The 25047-nt window shown below is 50.7% G+C and overlaps 1 protein-coding gene across 1 annotated transcript; it reads right to left on the reverse strand.

The window, feature by feature from the left end:
• Positions 1-1889: 1889 nt before the first annotated feature.
• On the reverse strand, positions 1890-20205 carry MGAT3 (beta-1,4-mannosyl-glycoprotein 4-beta-N-acetylglucosaminyltransferase). The gene is made up of 2 exons (XM_085323444.1): positions 20053-20205; positions 1890-8134 (listed from the first exon to the last, which is right to left on the reverse strand). The coding sequence occupies exon 2, from the start codon at positions 8131-8133 to the stop codon at positions 6625-6627; it is 1509 nt and encodes a 502-aa protein (XP_085179570.1). The 5' UTR covers position 8134; positions 20053-20205; the 3' UTR covers positions 1890-6624.
• Between the last annotated feature and the right edge of the window lie 4842 nt (positions 20206-25047).

Here is a 25047-nt window from a genome sequence, read left to right on the forward strand (position 1 = left end):
CGCCGGTGGTCAGCGCTGCTGCTGCACCCAAGGGTGCGCCCGGCCGGGTTGCGGAGGAGGCGATCCCTAGCTCAGAGAGGTGCTTGGAGCTCACGCGGCAGAGGCTGGCGCTTTCCGGGAGGGGGGAAAAAGTCTTGGGTTCTAGTCAATACCTTTTTTAAAGCCTCATGAGCTCAAGAGGAACTAAAGAAATGCCATCTACAATATTTCTTAAAATAACGTAAAATGTCAGTAGAAGACCTTGTACCGGAGGCAAGAAAAATATATAGGAGAACCTTTGCCCTAATCGGTTCTCATTTCTTGAACTGTCTCGCAAAATTTCCATTGGCCTAAACTTAGATATTTTATCTTCCCCTCTGGAAAAATGGGAAAGTTCACAGACATTCTGGTGAGGATCTATTTTTAGTTTATTCCATATTAGGGTGCAAAAATCTGTCAATCAATAAGGATCGCCAAAATTTCTTAATTGAAAATGTTAATTAAATTCTTAATCTTGACTAATATGTGTATTCTAGACTATTTGCTTTGGAAAGGAGACAGAAGAAGTGGAAAGGCAGTAAAAATGGACATGGATACTCTTTAGTTTGATGGAAAGCCTTCCACAAGTGGGAAACCAAAAACATCAGACTGTTTTGGCAGATGGAAAGAAGAGGAGATGTGATGGAACTAATGATTATAAAGAAGCTTAATCTATAATGTTTATAGTCACTATCTCTAAATGGGACTGGAACAAACTGAAATGCAAAACTCTTAGAAAGATAAAAATGAAATATTTATAGATGGCATATTGACTTGCAAAAGGCCATTGCAAAAGGCACTAGGTTTTTATACAGAAATAGCCCAAATTACGTTAGACAAGATAAAAATCAAGGAGGGTACGTTCTCAAAATTTCCCGAGTGGGAAGGTTAGGGGATAATTTTGGGCTCCAGAGTTTCCACAGCTTTAGTTGAAAAAGCAACTGGGAAGGGAGAAGGAAGGAGCTAGTGATGAGGAACCACCTCCTGAGTAGTGGGGAAAGGACCACCTTTCCCCCCCCCCAGCTCTTTAAAGAGCCACATGGCAGCTGTTCTTCCCCTCAGGTCTGCCCGTACATGCCGATGCTCCCCTAACGTGCAGAAGATTAGGTCCGACTGGGACCCGCAAAATCAGGAGTCATTCTGTGTGTACTGAAGGAAGGAGAAGAGGCACCGAAACCCCAAACCGGCAGGAAGAAGCGACTTCCCTCACTCCATTCGCCAATGGTGCCTTTGCCAGACGATCAGAAATAAAAGTCGTCACACACACACATGCTGGTTTCCTTTCATCCTTTGTAAATTTTTTTTTATTTTTGTTATTATTATTCTCCTCCTTTTAAGCATCCCTTTAAGGGTGAAATGAAATTCAACCATTTACAGAGAAAATGATTTCAGAATGTACATTTGATTTATCCTTACAAAAAATTCATTATTACTTGCTGTTTATAAATTACAGAGTTGAAAGGAGCTTTGCAGCCGCTTTCCTTTTTTTTTTTTCCTTTTTTATTTTTATTTTTTTTGGCAAGTCCACGCATTCTTTTGCCAAAACAGGGTGTTTTGGGACCACCCCAGGAGCAACACAACTAGTGGGACCAGGTGGACCCYAGTTCAGGAAGTGCTGCTGGACCACCCCCAGGATGATACTGCATCATCATCCTCACAGGAAGGAAAAAATAGTGGTTTGAATTCTTAGTTTCAGAGTATTTCAGATCCCTTCTTAAGCCATTATGTGTAGTCCCCAAAGCCTTAAATGTCAGTGTATTGCATTAGAAACATCTCTCCTTTATCGATGCTGGATCTGAGCCCCTCCTGCCACCCTCTTACCTCCAGCTCCCTCTTAGTTTCCATACTAAGAGGGTTTTTTTTTTGGGGGGGGGGGGGGGGGGAACACGATGGAGGGATTCAGGATCCAGTCTCCCAGGCACTTCCTTCCTTTTTTGACAAGGTTTGAGGTCAATGAAGCCAGGATGAGCGTTTCCTTCCCTCTTCACCACCAGTGTTCGCTAACAGGACCAGGGCTGACCCTGGACTAGTGTCTTCACAGTGCAGAGGCRTAGCAGCCACAGAGATTGCTGGCAGCAGCAGGGAGATGAGCATACAGCCTGGGGTGGTTTGGGGAGGGGGAAAGACACTACTATCCCACAAGGATAGTACACATCAAAAGAGAATAAACAGGGAAAAACTGATACCCGTTCTGTTCTGACACTGCTTCCCTCCGACTCACACGTCACTTGGAGGCCACAAGGTCCCCTTCGTTTAACCACCACAGAGGCACAGTGGGGCAGTGTAAGATGCATGACATCAAGCACGTCAGCAGGACACRGGGAGCAGAGAATGCAACAGCAAGAGTAGACTTGAGCGTGTTRTCCTTCATACCAACCACACAGGCACAAAACCACCTCATCTCTTTTTTGTCCAGCACTTTYGGGGCACTGCATTACTCCCAGTCCTCTGGAGAGGCAAAGACAGAGGATCTCCCTGTCCCCTCCCTGCTTTAGCAAACTCACCTGCTGCAGGTCCACCAAAGCCCATGTCCTGCTCATGCACGGACACACAACTTTTGTTAGTGGGGAAGAAAGCAGCAGTTGGAAAGGCAGGTGRGATGTGGCCAGACAGCAGCAGAAGAGCACAGGGCTCAGGGACGCCACGTGCTGCTGCTCCTGCTCTCCAGCCCTCCCTTGCACCACTTAATCTGAAGATGAAACGATTCCTGGGAACAAATGGCACAGAGCTGTCAAGCTGAACAGGACTGCAGGGAAAGGCTGACAGCCCTCTGCTAACGCCAGCCTGCCCACCCCTCCACTGGATGCCTCACTCCAGGAGAGGCAGCCGGCACTCGGCTGAGCAGCTCACGGCTGAAAAACCCAACGCACGGCAGGCTCTTGAGATCTGATCCCAACCCCACCCCAGCAGCAGGTTCGGGCTTTTCCATTCCTTCCTTTCTCAGACCTCATTCCCTTGTTGAGACAAGATCAAAAGGCCTCAACGCTTACCCCAAAGCATTCRGCCTAGGGAAATAAGGGTCAGAGTCTGACACAGACCTGCCTCCCTCCTTTGCATCCCTCACCACCCCACGCACCTATCCGCTCTGGATTCCCTCCTGTGGAGGATGACTCTGACCTTGCTGCCTCTCCGCTGAGCTCCTGGGTTAAACACTGCATGCAAAGGCTGGACAGAGGGCAAGCCACGACCTTGGGAAATCAATGTGCAAAAGTCAGCTTGCAAGTCCCCACCCTCTGAGGGACAAGGAAGATTTTTAATGACAAGCACTCTAATTCCCTTAGGATAATAAACACAGGGTTAGCCAGACAAATTAGGCAACAGAAACATTGACTGGTTTGGCCTTAAACCAGAAGTGTTTAAATGATTCTCCAGAAAAAAAAAAAGTACTTCCTCTGTAAATTCTCTTCCTTCCCCCACAACAGAAGCCTGTTTTAAATATAATTTTATAAGAATAAGGAAGTGGAAAAGTCTAGGGGGGACACAGGGCCAGGCCATCGCATAGAAGAGCCCCAACGCTGTGCTTATCCAGTTCCAACAAGACCTTTTCCTCTTGCCTGGGAAGGATAGGAGAAGGGAGAAGAAACTCAGAGGGGGATGAAGAGAACCATGGAGTAAATAACGGAGAAGAGAGGAGGGAAGGGAACAGGCTGCGCTTAAGGAAGAGAAGATCCAGATATTGCAGCTGTGGGCTCAACTGAAACTCCTAAGAGGAAAAGGCTATAGTCCAGCAATGAAAACATGACWTGTAGCACATTAAAAATCCCCAAAGAAGTTCATGCATGGGAAGGGCTGCGACCAGGGCAGAGGTTGCTCCCAGCCACGTAGCTTCCTCCTCGAGGAGACTGCAGGATGCAGCCCCAGCACGCAAGCAGCTCAGCCCTTGATTCATGGGGCTGTAGTGCCCCTAAAGCACACCGATTTCTTTCTCTCCTCTGTTCAGCAAGGCCTGGCACTAGGCTTGCTGTGTCATGACTGTCGTAAGGCAAAGCCAAAGGACCGAGGGCAGGTCTCAGGCTTCCTTCCAACAGTGAAAATTAGGAATGACACTTCAGTCTATACTTCTCAGGTACCTTCTACTGAATCCCTTCAGCTAACGCATYGGGCTCTCCTCCGGCCTCCCCTGGGGAAAGCACATTTCCCTTGAGCAACAGCTCAATGCCCTGCTCTTGTCTCTCTTTATCCAGGCATTTCCTTTCTCAGCTGGGTCCTGATTTCTCCATAATCTTTYTATAATCAAGAACTCAATGTAGCAAGCTGGCACAAAGCCCCCATGACTGTGACCAGACACCTTTCTGGTATGTTGGCAACTCTGGACTCAGAAAAGCCACAGCTTCCCTTTGGGGAAAGGGCATTCTGGCTACTCGGTCCTCTGCTCACTTCCCAAAGGGGCTATTCTGCCTGTGGAGTGCATGCAGCAGAAGTGACAATAGCGGTTAAAAAAAAAGAAAGAAAGAAGAAAGAAAAAAAAGTCCTTCAGTTCTTTTAATCACTTGTTATTGCACGTGAGATGTAGAAGGTGCTAAAATGAACTTGATCTCAGTTTGAGCAGCAATGTTCATCTTGATTCTGTACCTCTAGTTCCTGTCTCAGTCTTATTAGGGAATCAAATTATTTTTCAATTCTCTAGAGAGGAGACTAGGAGGGAGAGAAAGAGAGAGATACAGAAACGGGAATGAGGCATAAGGGAGAGAACGGGCTGGACAACACAAGAATATGGAGCCCTGATGGAGTGAGTTAACAGCAATGGAAACCCTCCCACTTCAGCACAGCTGGCCTGATGTCAGGGTCACTCTCTCTTACGGCCAGTATTTTCCTCCTCCTCATCCTACACATGATCCTCACATCTCTGCTTGCAAAATGACCCAGTCTTTCCACCATAAAGCTAACAGAGCAAGCTCACCATGTTTTTCATCCTCTGCCCGCTACAGTCTGGGCTCGGGGCACCCTGTCAAGCAGCCATCTGCTAAGGAAGGGAGGTAAGGGTGGAAGCAGGGATCTGCCTCTTCAATGAACTCAACCTCAGTCTGAGACATGGACAAGCCAGATCCTGACTACCCATCACTGATGAACTCTGAGTAGACACTCACTAACCAGCTGCAATTAGTTTCATCCTCATTCCCCTCTGCTCTGCATGATCTCGTCTGCATGGGCCCAGCGGCAAGTGTGGGCTGCATGTCCTCTCTATTGCCTGATCATCCCGAAACAGCCTCTTGGCCCCAGGGAAAGCCCACTCATGGTCCTTTTCTCCACGAGCTCCCTCACACCCCAAGAGCAGATAGATGGGTGGTATGCCTTGACATGTTTTGTGTCTCCCACAAGACTCGTTGGCTGACTCAGGGCTTTGCCTTTCTCCTTTCCCCTCCCATTTACCCCATAACAAGAAGGAATAGCCAGCATGTGTATCCTAGCCCTGCTGTAAGCAGCAGCCCTGCAGCAGGGATAGCCTGCAGGGTTGCACACAGCCAGAGCCAGCATGCAACCATCTCATGTGTGTAGCACTGGTATATGGAGCTAATACTTTCTCCTATGCATTCCCTGAAACGTAATCCATGCTTAGATGGAGATCATAGCTTCCAGATCCCACCATGTTCTGACCTCTATGGAAACACACGCAGCCAAGCCCAACTATGTCCCCTTCCCCCCACCCAGTACTGGTAACAAACACCCACGTGCATACCAAAACCATGCATGTTAGCACTCATGCACACAGGAAACCATGCACTTGTAACCATACACTCCCAACATCTGATTAAGTCCTCTGCAGCTTATCCCTGCCCTGCAAAAAGCATGTATTGCAGGAAAGATGCTTTAGGTTCTGTGGGCTGAGCCAGTGCAGTGTTGTGGGAGCATGGGTGAAAAAGAAGTAAAAAAGATTAGCCTTCTCCCCGCTTCCCCTGTCTGCCTGCTCCAAGACTGGTAGAGCATCAGGCCAAGACCTGGCCCAGGATAGATGTGGCTAGCCCTGTGGGAGGACACTGTGTACTGAGGAGAACACCTTCAAAGCAAAGGAGTTACCTTCCCCAAAATACTCTTTGAATATAGAGGTATACAAAAAATAAACGCATACCAAGATGCTTTTGCACATTCACACATCCAAAAAATGCCTGTGACACGTATCTGCACACATGGCCATTCACATTGGTTTGTGCCTGCTGACTCACACGCTCACTGAATAGTCCAGGCTCACATCTGTGCTTGCTCCGATCCACAAAGGATGAGGGCAGACGGGAACAGCTGCCCTCTCTCCCCAGGGGATCCTCCCAGCCTCCCACAGAGGAAAATCCATCAGCTGGCTGCAAAGATTCTCTCCAGCCAGCAGGAGAGGTTTAGGAGATGCAGTAAAGTCTTTATGCTACTCCCAGAGTAGGTCCCCAACTTCTCTCCTTCTCTTGCCCGGGGCCTCCCTTTATGCGACTCAGGAATTCTTGTCCCCAGGCATCACCCTGGGAGGAAGGGAAGAAGAGAAGAAAGGGAGGGTAGAGACTGCCGAGAAATGGTACACCCCACCTGGAATCAAAGAAAACAAAAAAAGAAAGGAACTGACAAAACACTCGACTCTTTCCCTTTGTTGTGAAGTTCCAATTTTCTATGCCAGCCCCAGTGGCCTCACCCAGCCCCTTCTGCTCTTCGGTATGGATTCTCCAACAAGTAGTGGAACCGCTGGTAGTTCTTGAGCAGGTACTTGGGAGCGTACATCTGCTCTTTGGGGTCTGCAGGGGGATACTCCTGCGTGGTACCATCGAACCAGCCACCAGTCCGGATCAGCTCCCGAATATAATTGAGGTCTCGTTTATCCTCATAGTCACCCCAGCGGGGGAAGTCCCCATTCTGGGCTGATACCAGTTTGAAGTAGATCCCCTCTGGCGTGAAACACCAGGAGCAGTGCCAGCCAGCAAAGTGGAGGGGGCTTCCCAGTGACCATTGCACCAGGATGTGTCCTGTGCTGTTCTCATACTGCCGGAAGCCAGGCATGGTGTAATACTCACGGCGCCGTAGACGGATCCCATCAGTGGCATAGACAGCCTGGAGCATCCCCATAGTGCAGCCTGAGACCACCTCCAAGGTGCCTGGTTGCTTCCAGAAGAAGCCGTAGAGTGATTTCCGCATGTGAAAGGCGAAAGGCTCTGTCCAGCCGTCGTAGAGCTTGAGGAAGAGCACACCATCACGGGCCGGGATCTCATCAGCATCATCGATGATGAAGACATCATCCGGGCGCAGGTTGCGGAGGCGAGAGACGCCATCACGGGTGAGAAAGGTGCGCAGGTAATCATCAGCAATCCAGCCATCCTGRCGGCCACCGGGGGGAAAATGGTCCAGGAAGACGTAGAGCACCTTGTGGCGGATATAGTCGAAGGAGCCATTGAGGAGCATCTCACGGAACTTGAGGGGCCGCGGCTCACCGTAGGCCGTGAAGTTTGACTCGCACACCACAAAGGTGTCCACCACATCTCCCAGCTCATGGAAGCGGACATCCAGCAGGTCAAACTCATGGTTGACGTTGATAGCATTGATGACCCGCCGGGGGATCTCACGGGGCACAAGGCGGTCCTTGGTGGGCAGGTTGGAGTACTGGACTACAGTGGGGACCCCACAGCTTGGGCCGTGCCAGCCTGGCAAACACACACACTCTACCCACTTGCGTCGCTTGGTCCCGCTGGCACTTAGTGGCTTGCGAGCGGGTCGCCCTGAGGCAGCACCATCTGCTCGCTCCTCTGGCCGCCCTCCCACAGATGGCTTCTCCAACACCTTGGTGCCCGGTTTAAAGCAAACGCCACCGGCTTTGGTACGGACAAAATATTCTGTTGTGTCTTCTGGCAGCACAAACTCAACTCTGTGCAGCTCTTCGCTGGCTCTGCTGGGAGGCAAGGGCTGGAGCAAGGGGGAGTGGGAGTAGAGAGGCGTGCGGAGGAACTCTGCACCCCCTGGCTCAGGGCTAACCTGAGGTGTGACWGGTGCATTGTTCCAAAAGAAGCTGGAGACGAGGTTGGGACTAAGCGAAGCTAGTTCCCGGGGGAAGGTGACATAGGAAAGGGCCTTCAGAAAGTGCAAGAAGGAGATGAGGCAGAGACCAGCCATGCAGAGAGTCAGAAAGAGCTTATGGCGTCTCATCTTCATCCTGTGGAAAAGCCATGAAAAGAAAAGTCACTTTCAGCAGCTAGTGGGGTGTAAAAATTTACCACTTGTAGGAAGACAAGGTTGGGAATGCCACACACCTAGTCCGAGTTCAGGATGCATCCTTTGAGACTTAAGTCCAAAACAGCTTTCCCCACCCTCTGCCACCTTCAACAGGCCTTTTATCTTGGCTAGGTTACACCAAGTTGAACCTCTTCTAGATCAGATACAGTCTTTTAACCTCACGAAGAGCAGAAAGGCACTGGTGACAAAGTAAAAGGAAGAGAAACACAGAAAGGAAGGGGATTCACAATCTCGTGAAGTCCCCACRCTCAGCAGTGACAATAAACTCAGGCCTCCTCAGGTCTTGCACCAGATGAGACCCAGGGGAAGATGGAGAGTGAGCAGAGAGCAAGAGGGATGAGACGGGGTAGAGGTTCACAGTTGAAACAACTGAAAACACGACCAATCTATGAGAGCACTTGGATTTTAAAGGACTGAGATCGTTAGCCAGCCTCCCAGAACCTAGSAAGTACCGACGTTTCCCAGATCTTTTCAAGGTTTACTCACAACACGCACCCTAAAAAACCCTCACTCCCAGGAAGTGCTATTTGATTCTGTATGGGAATAGAAAAAAAAAAAGTTTCTGTCTCTTTTATTCTCCTCCCCTCCTTCTCAAGTCCAGAACACCTCCAGGTGTTGCCCTTTGCTTTTTATTTTCTGTGAACCAGGTGCAAAGCATTTTGCATCTTGACTGAGGTGGCTAAAATACACATCCAGCTACCTGCTGGTAATATCGTGCTGTGGTGAAGGATCCACATTGGGTMAGCAAGAACCCAGCAGCACTCAGCCCTTTTCTCAGAAAACAGTAAGAAAAACAGCCTCCGTCCCCTCTCTACACCACCTCCAGCCCCGGTGGGGAGCGCAGTGCTGCTGTCAGGCAGAAAAGTAATTGAAGACTGACAGACAGAAGGACAGACAGAAGCTCTAACCTGAACCAATGCTTCACCAAGGAAAATAAGAAAAGGCATTTTGCTGTTTAGGGAAGGAGGGACTCCCTCTGCTAAAACTGGAAGGTTTGGGAGAAGGTAGGTGTTGGAACAGCATCTCATAAATGCCCTTTGCAACACGGAGGCTATACGCTCCCCGCCCCCCAGCAGCATGAAACTCTCTGTGCAGAGAGGTGGAGAGACCCCTTCCCCCTCTGCAGCCCAAGCCTCAGCGCCCCCTCCACCCCCGTGCAGAAGAGGACGCACGCCCAAAACGCACCAGCTGGCCCACGCCGCTCCGCAGGCTGCCAAGGTGGGGTGGCTCGCCAGGGCCCTGGCGCCCTGCGTGCCGCTTCTGCGCGTGGGATTCGGCTCCTCCTCCCCCTCTAAGGACCAAAGTTCTCGTACGGGAATAACGCATCCCACGCGGTCGTTAATAAAGGTCTCCATCGAACACGGGCGCCAGGGTTAGGCGACACCTCCGTGGGAGGCAGACTCGGGTATGGGACCATCCTGCCCAGAGCGCCAGGGCTAAGCGCAGACCGCCCTGCGCCAGGGGGAAATGCCGAGCCCTTCGCTTGGGCTCTCCCCAGGGCTGACACGTGTCCCGGGGTGGGAACGGAGGGAAGAAATCTCTGGCCTTCTCTCGCCGCTTCCGAGGGCAGTAAGTGAAATATAACAAAGCACGCTTACTTATTAACTTGGAGAGACTTTAATACTACAGTGAGAAGCTATAAAGTGTTTAGACAAAAGGTAAAAAAAAAAAAAAAAAAAAAAAAAAAAAGAAAAGAAAAAAGAAAGAAAAAAACCCGCACAACCCACGTGTGGATCTTCATAGAGGGCTCTGATAGCACAACCATCTCCACCTATACCCTACAACGCAGCAGCAGATGTTCCCGGACGCTTTGTGGTCCTCTTTCAGCAACACCGCTGTTCGCTGACATCGTCCCCCCCGTGCTGACGGCCTCTGGAGAACTTCCAAGGCTTCCAGCCCTTAAATCCCATTTCCAGCCCTACGTTTTCCATCTCCCTGAACCAAACGTGCTGCGCGGTGCCTTGTGGCACCTCTCAAACCGAAGCACCCGGCCAGCCGTTCATTTGCAYCCCGCACGCTGGGCAATGTGGTTCCCGGGGACGTGGCTCGGCGGGGGCCCGGATGAGGCCCCAAAGCTAAGACGGATGAGCAGCGCCGGGTGAAACAGCGCGCTTATGGGAAGACTCCAACATTTAGCGGTGAGGTTATTTGGCTTCCAAGGGGAGGAGAGCAGCCTGAAGCTGGCGGAGAAGTGGTCCYGAATCCCCTTGGGTTGACCTCCTCCTGAGCTGCTGCAAAGGGAAGAGTCGGACAAAAACCACCACCAAACCCAGCGCCCGCCGTCTTGTCAGCCCGGCCGGGCCAGCCTGGCCGAGGATGCGGCGTCCCTGCTCTGGCGGTGCCTGGGCCGCCTGCCTCTCGCCCGTCTTGCCGCCGTGCCGCAGCCTGTCCCCAAGGACTCTCTGGCCGGGCTGGCCAGAGCGTTTTGTTGAAACCCGTAAAGGCCGTTCTGGGCTTCGCTGTAATGTTTTCTTCATCGAGGTGAAGCGAGACTGCTGAAGACCTCCCTCCCTTTCCGCCACTGCCATCTTGTCGTGTCCAGGGTAAAATGATTTTYTTAAGGCTCCATTTATTGCTGGAGCGGCGAGGTTGTTTGCAGAGCGGAGGAGTACCCAGAGCTTCCGCCTTACATGTCACTGGTTTTGCTCTGCCCCTAGGTTYGGGGAAAGAGCACAAGGAAGCCAAAAAGACTAAATCTAGAGTGATTTGCTGTTAGGAAAAACCATCCTTCACTGGTAAACTACTATGCAGTTATCTCCTAYTAGGTGCCTTGTGCTTTCTCTGAGGCATCACCTCCAGACACCAGGTCTTCACTAAATGCAAAGTCCTTGGTCAGATGGAGACCCAGCTTGCTCCACTACGGCAATCCCACCGGCATTGCTGCCGGGCAATGCTGGTTTCATTCCGGTTCCTGCAGCCAGCTTCCCCCGGGTCAGGCCAGTTCAGAGGACAAGAACCGAAGGAGCCACGCACCTAAGGCAGATCTCCGTCTCCTTCCCAGGCGGCTGAGATGCTCTGCATGTCTTGTGAAATTCCCAGACAAAGGTCATAACTCTTGACATTTAACAGACTGCTTCACTTTCTGGGGTGTGGTGTGCCATGTCAACATAGCAGGATACACGGTTTTAGGAAGTAAARAATGTTTTCCTCACTTGACATTTGCATACATCAGTATCTGTCAGGCCCAGCAYACGGCTCTGTAGCTCCTCACCCACTGGCACAGCTCAGCCCTTGCGTGGCTTGGTTGCCTCCCTGATACTGCAGCCTGCGTCTGGGAGAGCCGGGCTGGTGCACACAGCTCTCCTCTGCAGCTCTGCCAAAACAAGCTGGCCCTGCAGTACCCTCTGCTGTTGCGCTACCGATATTTCCCAGGAGGCAATTTTTGCTGCCTTCTGAGGCAACGGGAAGACAAACCCATTTCCTATCCTTTTCTAAAAGGAGGCAAGTGAAGAATAAAACTGCATCCCCTTCAAATCCTCTTCCCTGGAGCCACCTCCTTTCTCCCATACCAGGGACTCCTCTGTCAGGGAGGAAGAGAGCTCATCCACCCTTGGGTGGGTTGAGATGCTAAAAACCATCAGTCACATATCCCTTCTTGTATCTTCTGATCAGCACTACAGTGAAAGATAYGTCTTTGAGTGATAGCTAATTGGAGACAAAGGCCAGCAGGGGAGGAAGACATTATTAGCCAGTTTCCCCATCCAAAGCATTTACGTGTGGTGGAAATTAGAAAGGAGGTACCAGTCGGGAAGACATCTCAGCTTGTCATAAAGGATCCCAGCTGCTCCATCACAAAGCAGCCATCAGCTACCAGGAACACAAAAAAACAGCAAGAGATGCTTCCCTTCTGACAAATTTGAGTGAGGAGAGAAGGAAGAAAAAAAAAAAGAGTCAACCTGATCTCAGAGAGAGAGATCAAGTTGCTGTCAAGTTAAAAACAATGACCAAAAAAAAAAAAAAAAAAAAAAAAAAAGAAAAAAAGAAAGAAAGAAAGAGAGAAAAAGAAAAGAAAAAGAAAGCTTTCGTGTTTAAGTAGAGAAAAAGGCTGAGAAGAGTATGGACAAAGCACTTTAGGGAACATGCAGTTATGCAGCAAGGAAAGCTGAAAGCTTTTTTTTTTTTTAAGGGACCACACTGATTTTCTCGCCTGAAGAAGTGGTAAGTCTCTATGACACAGGGGAATTGCTTTCAGAGAAGGAGGAGGAAAGATAGGGGTGGTGTGCATAATAGTTACTCCCAGGCACCTGTAACAGTTTTACTTTGCCATTATCTCAAGTGATGAGTTGATTTATACCATCCTGAAATCATATCCTGATTTCAAGGAGCCAGACAGAAAGATATGCACAACTAAGAGCTGGCAATTTACCAGTCCTAATGTTCTCTTCTGGAGGACACTGGCAAGAGGCCACACAAGCTATAGGATGCACAGCTCCCCAGCCTCTGGCCCATTAGGGCTCACAGCTTGAGACACCCTATGCTCCTCCTGGGGTTACACAAGAAAGACTGCTGAGGAGGACAAGTCAGAACAGACACTCTGTTCCCCTCACCCTCCCACACCCCAAAACTCATCTCCTGTGCCTCAAGGTATCCCTTGAACACCCATGGAGTAACATTTGCCCATCACTTAGACACATTGACACAGAGCAACGATTCAAACTAGAATTGCTTTCAGGTGGCAGAACAAAATACGACATAATTTCCATCCCCCCTTCCACACTGAGGGCCAAACTCACTCTCCACTCGGGCTGCAGATAAATGTGGATGGGCTCTACACTTCTGAAGTACTGTATCTACCTGTCATTCACAGGGCACATGACAGAACAACACACTGGAGCTACAGTACCTTAAAACACTCTAAAATCTCAAATTACTTCTGTCCTGCAAACATTCATGGGAGTAAGGAGAAACTATGAAACTATTACTTATCTACAGCTGAAATGTATCTAGCTCAGGGACAGCAGAACTCTGCTTTCCTGTAGGATAGGAAGAGAAACATATCCTACAAAGCTGGACAGCAGGGAAAATAGAGGGAAGCATTACAAACTAGACAGTAACTAGGGCTCAGCATTTCTGTCTTATGCGAAAGAAGCCTTGGTATTTTCAGGGACTGCAAGTGATGAGGATGTTGGCAGSAAGTTCTGATGGGGTCACAGTGCAAGGTGGTTTGAATGCAGATAGGTTCATATTGCTTTCCATTCACATTTCAGGAAGGGGATTCAACATCCTTCTGTGACCTTCGTTAAGAGCTATCACCCACAGCACTAATGCAGACRGTAATTCCTCATGCTATGCATTTTCTTTGCAGCTTTGAGGCAACTGACCACAAGGTGCCACTGACTCACTTCCAGCCCAACTAGCTGATGCAAAATYGTCCAGCACAGCTACTCTTCAAGAGGATCTAGGTCAGGCAAAGGGAAAACTAGGCTCTATCCTAAGCATCTTCCCTCCTTTTCAACAGTAAGGCAAGGCAGCCTGGAAAAGCCGGGAGACATGAGGTCACCGCTCTCAACAGCGCATGACCATCGCATCCATTTGACTTCCAGATCTGATATCTACACACCATCAATGGGTGACATCAAGCCAGGAGAAAACTTGGACAGAGAAAGAACAGCTAAAGAGTGAATCTACACAAGGCTGAGACAAAGTTGGCCAGGAAAGCGTGAGAGCACAACTGAGAAACCAGAATGTTGCCTTTCCCCTTCCACTGAAGGCAGACAGATGTTGTATATCAAGTCAACCATAACTCTCCCATGCACTCTTGTAGGAAACCTCCAGACAACAATCTCTGTGCAACATTCTCCAAGCCAGCAGCTACCGTCTGCTGTATATAGAAACTAAGAGGGACACAATGCAGAGACTCTAGCTTTTTAAATATTGTGGCGGTCCATCTCCCCAAGGCAAAGGATTCCCAGAAGCACCATACCTTTGGACTCCACATCTTCCATGGGCTTTCACTGTTTCTACTGTCCTGCTCTTTGGTGGACTTAGTCTGGGCTATTTTAGGTGTCTCATGTCCAACCACTGCAAGATAGCTGCACACTCTGGGACAAAGCATCTCTCAACCCTTTGTACAAAGCGCACAGGACCTGGAGATAAATCAGTCTTCACTGAGAGAGTTTTGGCTCAAGACTGCTCTTCCAGAAGTCACCAGAATAACCCAGCATCTGAACTCCTTCAGAGTCCATTATAGAACCCTTCACTTGAACAGATTGTTCTTACTGTAACTACCATAATACTAATAGCAGCATAATTATATAATTCTCCAGCCCCCGGTTTAAAAGAAGATCTGCTCAGAGAAGAGTAAATTCAATAATGGGCTATGAGATACCGATTTAATTTTATCTGAGAAGTACTTGGACATCACAAGGGTACAGTGGTGTGCGTTAAAGAAAACTTAAAGCTGGATTTCTAACTCCACTGGAATCTATTGAATATTCCTCTTAGCATGCTTCTGCCGTACTGGGCTTCCTTGTAGCTCTCTCCTCCTCTCCCCAGGTAAAATCACACTCACCATAGGAATTTCTATGGTTCCAAGATGCCTCAGCACATACTGATTCTTCAGATGCTCTCAGAAACCATAATTTAAACTTCCTGGTACTACTAGGATAAGCACTCTTTCCACTGAAGGAAAAGTAGCACTCCTATCCTCTTTTCTCCTTCACTATCTCCTGACATCCTGGAAAGATTCTTCCTCAATCCTGTTTACTGCGTTCTTGTAACATCCAGTTCCCTGAAGATGGTTGTGATGGCCCTGGAGATTATGTCATCACTTGGCCCACACATAGGTTCTCTCAGGACATCAGAGTGAGCTGAGACATGGCTCATGATGCTCTGCAGAACACACATATACATAACAAGGGCGCAAGACCTTTCTCCCAGCCAAACACAGTATTACTGCTGCTCACTGCTTCAAGTGCGCAGTGGTTACAGCAATGCAAAACAGAGTTTGCTAGTTCTTTTGCTTTGACTTTGGTGTCATACAGAGAAGGAACACATCATCGCGAGACAATGAATATGAAAGGACACGGACAGAACTATGCAAAAACAATTTATGTCCTTAGACAGGCCATCGGGTAATCAAAGAAGTATGTGAGAACTCCCAGACAGTCTGTGTCTTGCAGAGAGGAACAGGACAAAATCTTTTTTTTTCTTTTTTTTTTTTTCCTTCTGAGTGTAAAAGAAAAACATGCCTTCAGAGACCCAAGTGAGGCGTGTGGTAACACGGGCTGCATGGTTTCATAGGTTCTCTCCTCTCACTCACCCCTTTCACAGCTCACCACCCCTCAGCTGTGTCAGTACAACTGCATGAAAGTCTGTGTTGTAAACCCAAACCAGCAACAGATCTAACTGAATTAAAAATAAACATCAATAAAAGTGCCTAGGGATGGGAACAAGTGGTTGACTGGCAGAAATTTCCTAAACTGACTTCACCAGCTCAGTTCTTACCAAAACTGAGATATCATGCAACTACATCCTCAGACACTCAAAATTCAAGGACATTTTTTAATACGGCTGATCTAACCAAATCTCCAGTGAGGCTCCAGTTCAACTACCAGGAGCTAGCTAGCTCCTCCTGGCAAGCAGCAGGGAAGGAGCAGGTCTCAAGGAGGGATGTGGAAGAAGCAACAGCAGACAACGGCTTTCAAAGCAGAGCCTGCCAGGTGATCCACACGTGCTGAAGAATGCAAATCAAGAATCCTAAGAACAGCAGCAAAAYGGGCAGCCAAAATTGTACTAATTGCTGAGGGCCCCTGGGTGAGAAGCGCAGGGCAGACGCGCACCAGATCATGCACATAAACCCTGAGCAAAAGAGCAAAGAAAAGCAGGAGAAATCCCAGGGACTCCCGGCAACAGTGAAGCTCTGGGAAGTGCAGGTTCAACAGCCCAGAACAAGGTGAGGTGGATGTCCTGCGGGCCACAGAGAGGCAATTAAAGAAGGAACAAGGCAAGAAGTGCTTAATGCCATGGTGATGGGTAGAGTGCAGCAGCCCACGCAGGCAGGCAGAAACCACGTTGCTTCCAGCTATTTTTGAAGCAGGTGGCAGTTGTTTGTGCATCCCTGGGATAAACGTTCTCCAAGCTGGAGAGAAGAGGGCAGTAATTAAACCCCGGAAAGACAATAAATAAAGAGAGGCCAGGGAATAAAAGGCAATAACGGCAAGATCCTAGCGGCCACCGAGAGGAAGAGCTGCCCCTCCATCCCCGCCCCCTTTCCTCCCCCATCCATCACGAACCACTTGGGGCTTGGCAGTGCACTCGCTTTCCCACAGTAGCCGATCTATTGCTGTTTGGAAGAGCGTTCCCAGCCTCTTCCTTCCCCTCCTCCCCTCCTTTCAGGCCACAGGGGTCCCGCTTGGCAGCCCCCGGATCCCCCTCTCCTCTGAATGTCTGGTGGCCAGCCAATCCCACGCAAACCGCGTTAACCCCTGTTCGCTGGGAACAGCCGAGAAACCCGACTCCGACTCCGTGCGGAGAGGTTTCTCTAGGGTGTCTCTCCCTCCTTCTCTCCTCTCCGCCCCCAGTTCTTCCCACCTCCTTCTCGCCTCTCCTTCCCATTCCTTTTATTTCTCAAAARCTAACTCCAGCACTGGGAGCGTTGTGTCTTTCCGAGAACGTTGCGCGAGCCCTTGGGAATTTCTCCTGGACCAAGAACAGACCCTTGTTTATTTGTCTCTTCTGCCTTTGTTCTTCACTTCCTCTTTCAAGACTTAGGCAAGACCTCGACACAGTGCCGCCTGGACCCCCCACCGCCACTTCACTGTGTTATTATTTTCGGAAGGAAAGGAAAGCGCCGGCAGGCAGGCGGAGAGCTCCTCAATGCCTTCGCCCAAGGCAGAAGTGAGTCAGCCCGGACTCCCACCTCCGGCGCRGGCAAAGGGCAGGGGCTCGGGGCTCCGCAGAGCTCGGCTCACCGAGGCAAGCCCCCGCTCGCGTAATCCTTCCGATTGCGGTGTCACAGCCCCGCGGATTAAATCCACCCGAATCAAATCTTCACTAACCGCTCTGTGCCAGTAACGGGCATATGGTACCGTGAAAAGGGGCAGTTTCCCAGAATGAAATCAAAAGCCTCCTAATGCACTTAACTCGGGGTCACATAAAWCTCTCTTCTGCCTCCCACAGACGGCTGGATCCTGTTTACAGGCGTTACAGGTCTCAACAATATGTTTACTCCTTCCATACACGCGCTCCCTTTCACTAAGCAAAGCAGCGCCCTGATCTCCGGAGTAAACCGAGCGGAGAGGACTGCGGGAGACCCACGTTCYCCTCTCCTTAGGGGCAAAGCCACACACCACTCGCCTTGCTGGAGAGCTGCCTGCTGCTCCCAGGGCCGGCACGGCCAAAGAGTGGGAAAGGCCAGGCCCGGAGCCGTGGCGGCAGAGCCGAGCCGTACCTGCCCCCAGCCCTGAGCCTGGGGGCCAGGGCACGGATGAGGGAAGAAGGGAAGAGTTTGTCTTCATCCGGTGAGATCAGATTTCATCCTGGACATTGCACAGGCTTTGGTACCATTTCTCTTCCCTAAGATCACCTTRGGACCTTTCTTGGGAACGACGACGAGGAATTTTTTTTTTATTTATGTAGCTGCTGGCTTCCATGACAGGAGGTAAAAACCACTTGATTCGAGAATTGGTGGTGTTGCAGGCTGAGAACCAGGCAGGAGAGAGCTGCTTGTCGAAGAGCCCCGTGGCGATTACCCAGCTAACTCCGCCAGCTCTTCCTGAGCACCAAAGCCACAAACCGACCCAGTGCAGCTGGGAGCAGGGAAACCCCGCGTTTCAGCTCAGCAGCACAGTGGACAGAGAGCGAGCGGTTTACGGTCACAATTGCTTGATTACGGTCCAAGTTCCTTTTGCTTTCCACCCCCTTGACCCTGTCCCTCCCCTTTCAGGTCTTCAACGGCGCAAACACATTTATCTCGAACTCTGTTTCTGAGAAATCAGCTGCCACAGCCACACCAGAAAGAAAGGAGAGGAAAAAGACAATAAAAGCTAATGTATAAACACACCATTAGAATTAGTGGTGCACCGGAAGGGTGTGCAATATATTAGAAGCCACAGCTGTGTTTCAGTTGCCAAGACTGCCTGAGCAGGAGCRGGACAACCCAGCTGCATGGTGCAGCAGGCTGCCACGGCGAGCCARAGGGGATGAAGCACATATGGCGTTGGGGTGGGCACTCAGGCCACCTGGCTCATCCTCACGACACTCATCCGCTGAAAGAGCCTGTGAAAACTGTCCCAGCCTCCCTCTGCCCTCAGCTCCCTCTGTTTAGGGTTAAGTAAGTGGGAAATGATGGGAACTTCAGTCATGCAATTCACACGGGTTGCTGATAACCGCACGAGCTTTCAAGTCTTCAGGTCCTGATGATCTCTTGCAAAATCTGACTTACTGTGTCATGCCAGAGCTAAAATCTCTTTGACAGGACAAGATGGGCTTTCCAAACATGCTCTCCAGCACCCGAATATTTTAGAGAGCAGTCCTGGTGATCCCCGTCCCAGATCCACAGCATGGCACTGTAATTGAGTCAGGGACCAAATCCAAGCTCCAAATTCACTCTCTTGTACTTGATGCCATCTCTTCACTGTAAACACATGTCTCTGCACTTGGGAATCTCCTGCACAGTCCCGAGTCACAGAGATGCTCTGCAGTACCATGCACCTGAATGATGCAGAAATCAGAACTGGGTTTGCTCAACAGYGGTGTCTTAGGGCAGTGCAGCTGCATAAAGGCATAGGGAAGCAAACATGGGCAGAAAGGAAACCCACAGCACTCCCACAACATGAAGTGATAGACTCTGGATGCCTGACAGAAACTCCCCTTCCTCCCCCCCCCCAGCGCTCACGGGAAGCGAGAAGACTCTGTTCCGAGCACAACTGCACTATAAATAATTCAAGAGACTGCTAAATTATGCAGAAGCAATCCCGTCGTCCCCCTGGCCAGGCTGAATGCAGGTGTGGTCAACCCTAGCTCCAAAAGTTGCTGCTAAATAGAGAATTTGAGGCCACCGAGGCTCTGTGCCAACAGCACATATCTGAAAGCCCAACGGCCACTTGCAAACAGTCCGGCCTGCCGCAAAAACCAGCGCAGCAGAAGGTAGCCGGGGACAAAGGGCTCCCGGGGAAACAGTAATGCCTTTAACCCACCTATTCTCCAGAGGCCTCACGTGGTCCCAGGAGGAAAGTGGGAAATCACATCCTCCCCAAGCTGGCTTTCTCGTCTCGTTATTGCGCCCCAAATTAAGCAGCGAGGGGGCTCAGGCACTAGCGCAGCAAAGCGAAGGCAAGAGAGGGCTGTCGGGGCAGGAGGGAAGGAGAAAAGGGAAATGGAAACAGCCTGGAGATAGCGTAGAGGCAACCGTTTTTCTAACGCGAGCAATACACGGAGGAGGCTGAGCTAAAAGCAGACAGACTACCTGGCCGCTTTCCTACCCGGCTCGAAGAGCCTTCAGGAAACACTGCCTCCCTGAACACCAGGGCGACAGAGGTTTCCCGCAGCAATGGGGTCAGGAAATATTCGTGCGCGGYGCGCGCTGGTCGCTCCGGGGCACCGCGCTCCCGATTTACCCCGCKCTCGGCTCTGCCTCAAAGGCGGCCCTCGCCCTACCAGCTCCACGAGGAGGGAGCACCTCCTTTGGGCCCCTGCGCCGGCCAGCCCTCCCAAAGCCCTGCCTTTCCTGGCTCCCAGAACTGCCCGTGCCCAACATGCTCAGGCCTCCGTCCTTCTCCTTTTACCTGCCGCCCGGCTAGAAGCGATCGTGTCGGAGGAGGGGGAATCAAAAGCGCTGCCAGAGCCCTGTCTTCCACCTCGGTGCAACCGGTTTAAAGTCTCTGGGCTCTAGCTTACCTTCCCCTTCTTTCTCAGAGGGCTCAAGCATCTAGGAGAGAGGCTCCCTTTCATGTCTCTCGCTTTGCCACACCGCCTCTTTTGCTTTCTGTTCAATTCTGGTATCTGAATGCTGAAACAGAGGATCCGAGCGCAGATAAAGTCAGCATAGCGGCTACCTGCATTTTAGAGCACAGATTTCACAGTTGCTGAAGACGTTATGCAGTGGGTCTAATTTGCATTATTTTCTCGGTACGCCTCAAACTCACTTGCTGCGGCTTTGGTAAGATGCAAAAACAAACACATCAATGCTCCAAGGGGGGAAAAAAAAATCATACCAAAGCCCTAAAGAGACGACAAAGACTGATTCTGCTCACTAACCCAATCCATAAGGATTTACACACGGAGGAAAAATGGCACTCCAAGGGACAGGCAGCAGGGAGCTGGGATTACAGATTAGACAACAGATCAAGAAAGAGGTGATAACCGCGGCGAAAAGGGCGGCAGGATCCAAGCGGCAACCAGAAAGTTATTGACAACCCCGAGCTCTGCATCAGCCCAGCCTGCAGGAGTTTGGGGGGTGGGGGGGATTTGCTAGGCAGCCGCAGGTGAGCTCTGCCCTTCTTTGTTTTCCCTCCTCCTGAACATGTCACTTCATGCACGCCACAGCCTTGCTCCAYGCCGACGGTTCCCTGGACACAGAACGGGAGCGCCGCTTTTCCACCTCCAGGTAAGGGGCTTGCTTAACTAAGAGAAGCTTAACGGGTTGCTTCAAAGCCTTTTGAAATGAACCTTGCCATAAAAACACAAGAYATTGAGACAATCCTCTGAAAGAGGAGGTAGGCATTTCCCCCGCCGTCTCTCTCCCTCTGGAGGGTCTTATCTACCTCTCCCACTGCTTGCAACTTCTACTCCATCAGCTGAAAGAGCCTGCCGGCAGAGCTCGATTTGGTCACATACCACAACCACAACTGATGTGTGCAAAAAGCCTCTCTAGATGGGCACGAGTGTGGGTACTCCCTTAGCCACTGCCAGCTGGGGAAACAGAAAAAGCGTTAACTGAGCTGATCGAGCTGCCTAGTCGATGAGAGGGGCTTATCTCTGTACGAAAGGCCTAGGCCCCCACAGCAAGCAGCTCAGGTAACTACTGCTATCCTAAAGCAGAGGATAATCACTTTCTAAGTCACGGCTCAAGAACAAGTCCTTGCTTTTTGTGAGGTGCCCAGTTCCCTTCATCGCTATTTCTTCCCTCGGCCTGCCCGATGAGAGCTCGGAGCAGCACACCGCGCTCCTTTTCGCGGATCAGCTCTACTAGGCAAGTTTCTGAGCATAAAAACSTATCTGCTTTGCTTCAGGTATTCAGAGGTTTGGAGAGCAGGAGGTACCTGTTGTGCTTCAGGAGCAGCTTGAGGGAAGCAGAGGGCTTGCCCTGCAGGGAGCGCAGCGCAGCCAGAAGAGGAAGGTCTGTCTTCCTGAGAGGTGCAACCAGAGCCCATTTCACAGGGATAYGGGAATTGAGCTCTTGACCATCCTTTGCCACAGCCCCCAATACACAGCGTCTCCTTCTACCTCCCCGTGAGGAAAGGGGATCTCCGCCTCCCYGTGACTGCAACCCTTCCCTGGTTTCTGGCACCTGGGACAAGCTTCTAGTCCTAGCATACCGCACGGCGTTGCTCCTGCGGCGCAGCCTGACCCACACAGCCCAGCCCTAGCAAACGCACCGCCCTAAGTCCGTCAAAGCACCCCACAGCACCCGGAGTGCTGCCTGCAGCTCCASGCTTACCCCTCCACCTGTGGGGAACCACCGACTTTCCTAGGATGTATCCTTACCCCCTTGCACTGTGCTGCCCGATGCTTCTACCTTTCCCAGATTTCAGATCCCACCGTTACGCTGCACCGTAATACTACAAGACGCCATCCTGTCATCAGGACAAATGCAACGTGGCCTGGCTTTTTGTTGCYGAAACGAAGCACGGCAGCGACGGAAGGGAAAAGCAGGAGGGACAACTAGCCACACTCTTTCCCCATCCCCACAGTTAGGCCTGATGTATGACCCAGCCCTCTCAGGCACCTCACGTCGACCTAAAGACGCAGAGACGCCTCCGGTGCCAGTCAGTACCCCCTCTGCCACCCTATCTGCCGGAGCCATTGTCAGCCGTACCAGCCTTCGTTAGCACCACCTCCTCCAGCTCCGTCCCACTGATTGGGTCGCGGACTCCAACAATGTACAAAGGGCTCGCTTGAGAGCAAGTAACCCCACCTAAAACCTAATCAGCCTCCAGGAATGAACGCTGGCCCAGCTAACCCGCTCTGTCCATCACCAAATTGCCCCTCTTTCTTCTTCAGCCTTTATGAACCGGTGCACAGGAGAGAAAAAAAATAATAATAAATTTTTTTTTTTAAAGCCAGTCTGTGATAGCGAGTGTACCTTAAAGATGCTATTCTCAAGATAAGCAGAAACATAGACAGAGCAAGCTGAAAACTCAGATATAAACCCTGCCGTAAGATAGAGTTATCTCTGCTTGCTGACAGGTTAAAGCAAGGTGTGTGTTAAAGCAAGGACTAGGGTATCCCTCATTCGTTGTACATGCACAACAACATCTACAGCATTATTCTAAACAACTCCTGTACAATGACTGCTTATACACACCAATATTTTTTGCCAGCATAACACCTGCAGAAGCACATGCACTCTACTGCATTGTATTCGGCAGTACCTGCAGGTATTGCTACATGCACCCAGCCTTTGCAAATACCCACGTCTGTCACACAAACATCCCTTAAAGACGTGCAATATGTGTTACACCAATCTGGCAGGCCACAGAGTCACACACTACATAGGCAATTGTGCGTGGGAGAGGGAGGAGAAGGATAAACACAAGAAGCATGGGAAACGCGTGAGCACACAAACTTCATGTGTACATTCCCCAGGCGAACATACTGAGYGTATCTGCACTTACCACAGTGCATCTGGCCCATGTTAAGCAGGCTCTGCAGCCGCAGGATAGACTGAGCAACCCTTCAGACTCACTATCCCTCTCTCATGTTGGGCACAAGTACTTTCGATAAATGTTTACAGTTGTGGGCCCATCCTAAAGCTAACATTGCCATGCAAATACACGCACTACTTTCCACCTCCACTTCTCAAACCTCTTTGGTAAGGCAAACTCTTTCTTTCCATAATCTTGCTGCTGCTTGCAGTGAGGGAGGCCACGGCTCAGCCCCTGAACCCAGGTTGGAAATAGCTCTGCATACTCCAGGCACCTCTGATGGAGGTGAGCACCAACAGCACTACTGACCAAAGGTGTGTAGGGTGGCATGAAAGGCAACAGCTGAGCCACCACGTTAGGAGCAGGGCAAGGAAACTCACCTGAAGCTTGTCAGAATCCCAGGGGTATAATTTGTATTTCCAARGTGTTAATAAACAAGCTATGCAGGTATAATAACTGAATGCCCTCGCAGGGAGGGAAYGTTATACCTTGCAATGGATTTCTTACCACTGCTGCAAAATCTCCTGAAGGTGGAGAAGGGCTATAAATCTTAGAGGGATCTTTGTGCCAGCTTTGCTCTTGTTCTGCAGTTTGCAACAGCTTTCATTCAAAGCCTGCCTGATACTGCTATGGGGAAGCAGGAGGCTCCCCAAGAATAGCTCACAGGACTGCTCTTCTCCTATCACAGCTTGGAGGGTATGTTTCTGGCCTTGCTGCTGAGGCTGAAGGGCAGCACAGATGATATGGCTGTGTTTTAGGGAGTGCTGGGAATTGGAAGTGCATTGGGGAGCGGGGAATTTTGTTTTTTCCCTCTTCTCTGAGATGGCTCTCAGCTGTCTGAGGCTCAAGTAATAGCAGGTCCTGCTTGATTTCAGCTCCTCCCAGAGGAGAGGACAYCAACTCAAGCTTCAGCAACAGGGACTTAAAGTGACATGCAAGTCATGGGCTTCAGCTGGACTTGAACACCACTTCTGAGGGTGGAATCTACTGACTGAGAGACCCACTGTTAGGGGAAGAGGCCTGAAAAGGTCCTGGTGACTTGTATCCTGCTAGAGTGGAGATAGGTGTAGGTGGGAATTTGAAATTCATTTTGCATAGGGCTGGGGGTTCCCGGTGACTCAAGTCATGCTTGTTAGCGGTGGTGCCACTGAATGTTTTCACTGGCTTGAACTTCCCACTCAAGGGGAGGGATTTGGTGTTAACTAGAGGGCCATTCTCCAGGAAGGGAGGTACTCRGCACCCACACTGCCCTGCCTCTGTGCGTGTGCGCAGTGAAGAAGGGGGCCCATTTCTCCTGACCTAAGCTCTGTCCCAGGGTGGAGGAGATGGTTACGAGATCCTGGCTTCTTCCCTGGGAAACAGAGGAGGGCTCAGCTTGCAGAAACAGCCTGCAGAAAGCCCTCGAGGAAAGCCACGAACTGAGGCAGTGGAGGGGTGCCTCTGGCCATCCTTGCTGAGCTGCCCAAGAAAGTCTCGAGCTGCAGCAGATGCCGCCTTCCCCATCACCTTTGTCACCCTCACCCAGCAAGCAAAGCCCTCACAAGGACAGAGCTGTGCAAGCCTGTGCCGCTCCAGAACAAATGCACAGCTATTTTCCAGCCCACAAACACCCTGGCAGCCCTGCAGAAGCGGGGAGAACTTCAGTGCCTGCATCCTTCTGCAGGTGGCCCTTGATGGGGGAGTGGAGCAAGCTGATGTGGGGCGGGGGAAGGAAGAAGAGATGTTTGATGATGATCATACACACACACACATTTGTATGTATGTTTTCCCTCCCACGCACGCACTCCTGTTACTCCTTCTCGCTTGCTGCAGGCTTGGCACGCGTCCCCGGCCCGTGCCCTCCTAGCACGGCGAGCATGGGCAGCAGATGGGCCTTTGCTGCGGCGCCCGGGCTGAGAGGGTGCCGTGGGAGAGGGGGCTCGCAGCATCGCCTTCCTCCTCCCCATCACTGATGCTCCCTAGCAGGGGATGCCGGGATTATGGGGGGGGGGGGGAAGAAGGGGGAATAAAGAGAAATAATAATAAT

This window comes from Rhea americana, unplaced genomic scaffold, assembly GCF_003343005.1.
Source record: "Rhea americana isolate MKP2758 unplaced genomic scaffold, rheAme1 scaffold_85, whole genome shotgun sequence".
NCBI classification, from domain to species: domain Eukaryota; kingdom Metazoa; phylum Chordata; class Aves; order Rheiformes; family Rheidae; genus Rhea; species Rhea americana.